Source organism: Sinocyclocheilus anshuiensis, unplaced genomic scaffold (genome assembly GCF_001515605.1).
Source record: "Sinocyclocheilus anshuiensis isolate Anshui unplaced genomic scaffold, SAMN03320099.WGS_v1.1 scaffold1580, whole genome shotgun sequence".
NCBI classification, from domain to species: domain Eukaryota; kingdom Metazoa; phylum Chordata; class Actinopteri; order Cypriniformes; family Cyprinidae; genus Sinocyclocheilus; species Sinocyclocheilus anshuiensis.
In genome coordinates, this window is record NW_015557283.1 from 112,809 (window position 1) to 114,911 (window position 2,103).

The 2,103-nt window shown below is 41.9% G+C and overlaps 1 protein-coding gene across 1 annotated transcript in view; it reads left to right on the forward strand.

Annotated features, from left to right (window-relative positions):
* Nucleotides 1-262: 262 nt before the first annotated feature.
* The window catches only part of LOC107679085 (histamine H3 receptor-like), a 10,560-nt gene continuing 8,719 nt past the window's right edge, over nucleotides 263-2,103 (forward strand). Inside the window, exon 1 of the mRNA XM_016474536.1 lies at nucleotides 263-636. Within this exon, the coding sequence (XP_016330022.1) occupies nucleotides 315-636 (322 nt within the window). The 5' untranslated portion in view covers nucleotides 263-314. The remainder of the gene's footprint in view (nucleotides 637-2,103) is intronic.

Sequence of the window (2,103 nt, forward strand, 5' to 3'; positions counted from 1 at the left end):
CAGATCTTCAACAAACTGGTAAGTTGCAAAGTGTTGCATCTTGTATCTGTCTAAGGACAGCGCGGTATTTAACGAGAGGCGCGAGTGCGCAGCAGTTGACGACAGCAACACTGTTGGAGACTCTGCGCTCAGTCTCAGTGCGAGGACTTGACTTGACAGCTTCATGGAGTTCCCGTCAGGAAGGAGTCATTTCATGTCATGTGTTTCAGGTATTGCACTGGACGCTTCAAAGATGCGCGCGCTCCGCAGGCGTTTGGAGACTCCAGTGGGAGGCTTATTCCGCCGCGCGCTGAAGTTAACGCAACCCTAAAGGGATGAAAACTCTCCTGTCATCATCGTCAGCGGGAAAAGGTTCACATGATGACTTCAGACCTGTTGCTGGTTCTCCAAATGTCCTCGATCTGACAATGGTTACCTGCTTCAATTCTTCTAGCGCCAACAGCACGACCGTCAGCTCGGATGGGGCTCCGTTCCCCGAGTACACGATGGTCATTCTGGCGATCCTCATGATAACTCTGGTGGTCGTGGTGGTGGTCGGGAACGCGTTGGTTATTCTGGCCTTCGTCGTGGATAAGAGCCTCAGAAATCAATGCAATTACTTCTTCCTTAATTTGGCCATATCTGACTTCCTTGTTGGTATGTATAAACGTGCATTTTATTAAACTCCTACTCAAAATGCTTCATATGCTTTTGTTTATTGCATTGCAATTGTGCATGTGAATATAAAATATTAAATCACTTAAAAATGATCTGCATGTCATCCAGCATTGGGAACCCCTTTGTTCTACAGGATCAAAGCGTACTGTAAATCCTATATACTGTACATCTGATGAGATCTGTGGGAATATAGGCTCTGATAGACAGCCAAATGAGAGTGCAAAGAAAAGTTTCACCGATTAGGCTACACCTTACTTGATAAAACACGCAAGTGTAGCTGATGAGAAATGCCAGATCGATCAAACAGATGTACTGCAACGGAGTGATCCATGCCAATACTGAAGTCTGGATTGCAGTGTGGCTGGTGAGTACATACATAATGCAATTTAATAACAGCAAATCAAATATTCACTACATTTTTTAAATGAACTGTTTGATTTTGCACAATATTTACCCAAAATGTGCAAAAAGAACATTTATATTATCCATATATCATTCAATGTTGATAATCTCAAAATGGTCAACAACGGCCAATATATTGGTCTGATTTTTATGCATTGCTTTCTCGCCCAATTTTACAAGTCACTATTCATTAGTGTGGCATTTTGTCAATTGTTGAACATAAATGAGCTGTGCTCACTTTAAGAGCTTATGTCTGTTCATAATCTTGGCTTGCGGTCGCTATCACATTATTGCTTTGCAGGAAATGGATTCGAAGGGAATGATTAAATAAACCACATTGCTCCGGTTTTGTCTGCTTTGACCTCATCTTGAAAACCAGGAGCGTGATTAGACCACTCCCAACAACAACAACAACAACAGCAAAAGTTTATTTCCTGCAAGGAATACAAAACCAGTATGCCAAACCTCTCAAATCCACAGAAACGGTCATGCATACTTATTCTATTATAAATGATTTATTTTGCAATTCGGACATTAAAGGGTTAGTTCACCCAAAAATGAAAAATTCTGTCATTAATTACTCACCCTCATGTCGTTTCAAACCCGTAAGACCTTCGTTCATCTTCGGAACACAGATTAAGATATTTTTGATGGAATCCGAGAGCTGTCTGACCCTGCATAGACAGCAACACAACTGAAATGTTCCCAAGTCCAGAAACGTAGCAAGGAGATCTGTAAAATAATCCATGTGACATCAGGGGTTCAACCGCAATTATACGAAGCTACAAGAATACTTTTTGTGTGCAAAAGAAAAAAAAATAACAACTTTATTCAACAATTCGTCTCCTCCGCATCGCCCTGTAGTGCCATTTTGGAGAATATCTGTTGGACGTAAACAACGCGTGCTGTTCTGTGTCCGCTGCGTCACATGGATACGCTGTTTCCGTTCGGATCAAATCACAACAACGTAGGAAACAGATCCGGTGTGACGTTTCTGGACTTAGGAACATTTCAGTTGCGTTGCTGTCTATGCAGGGTCAGACA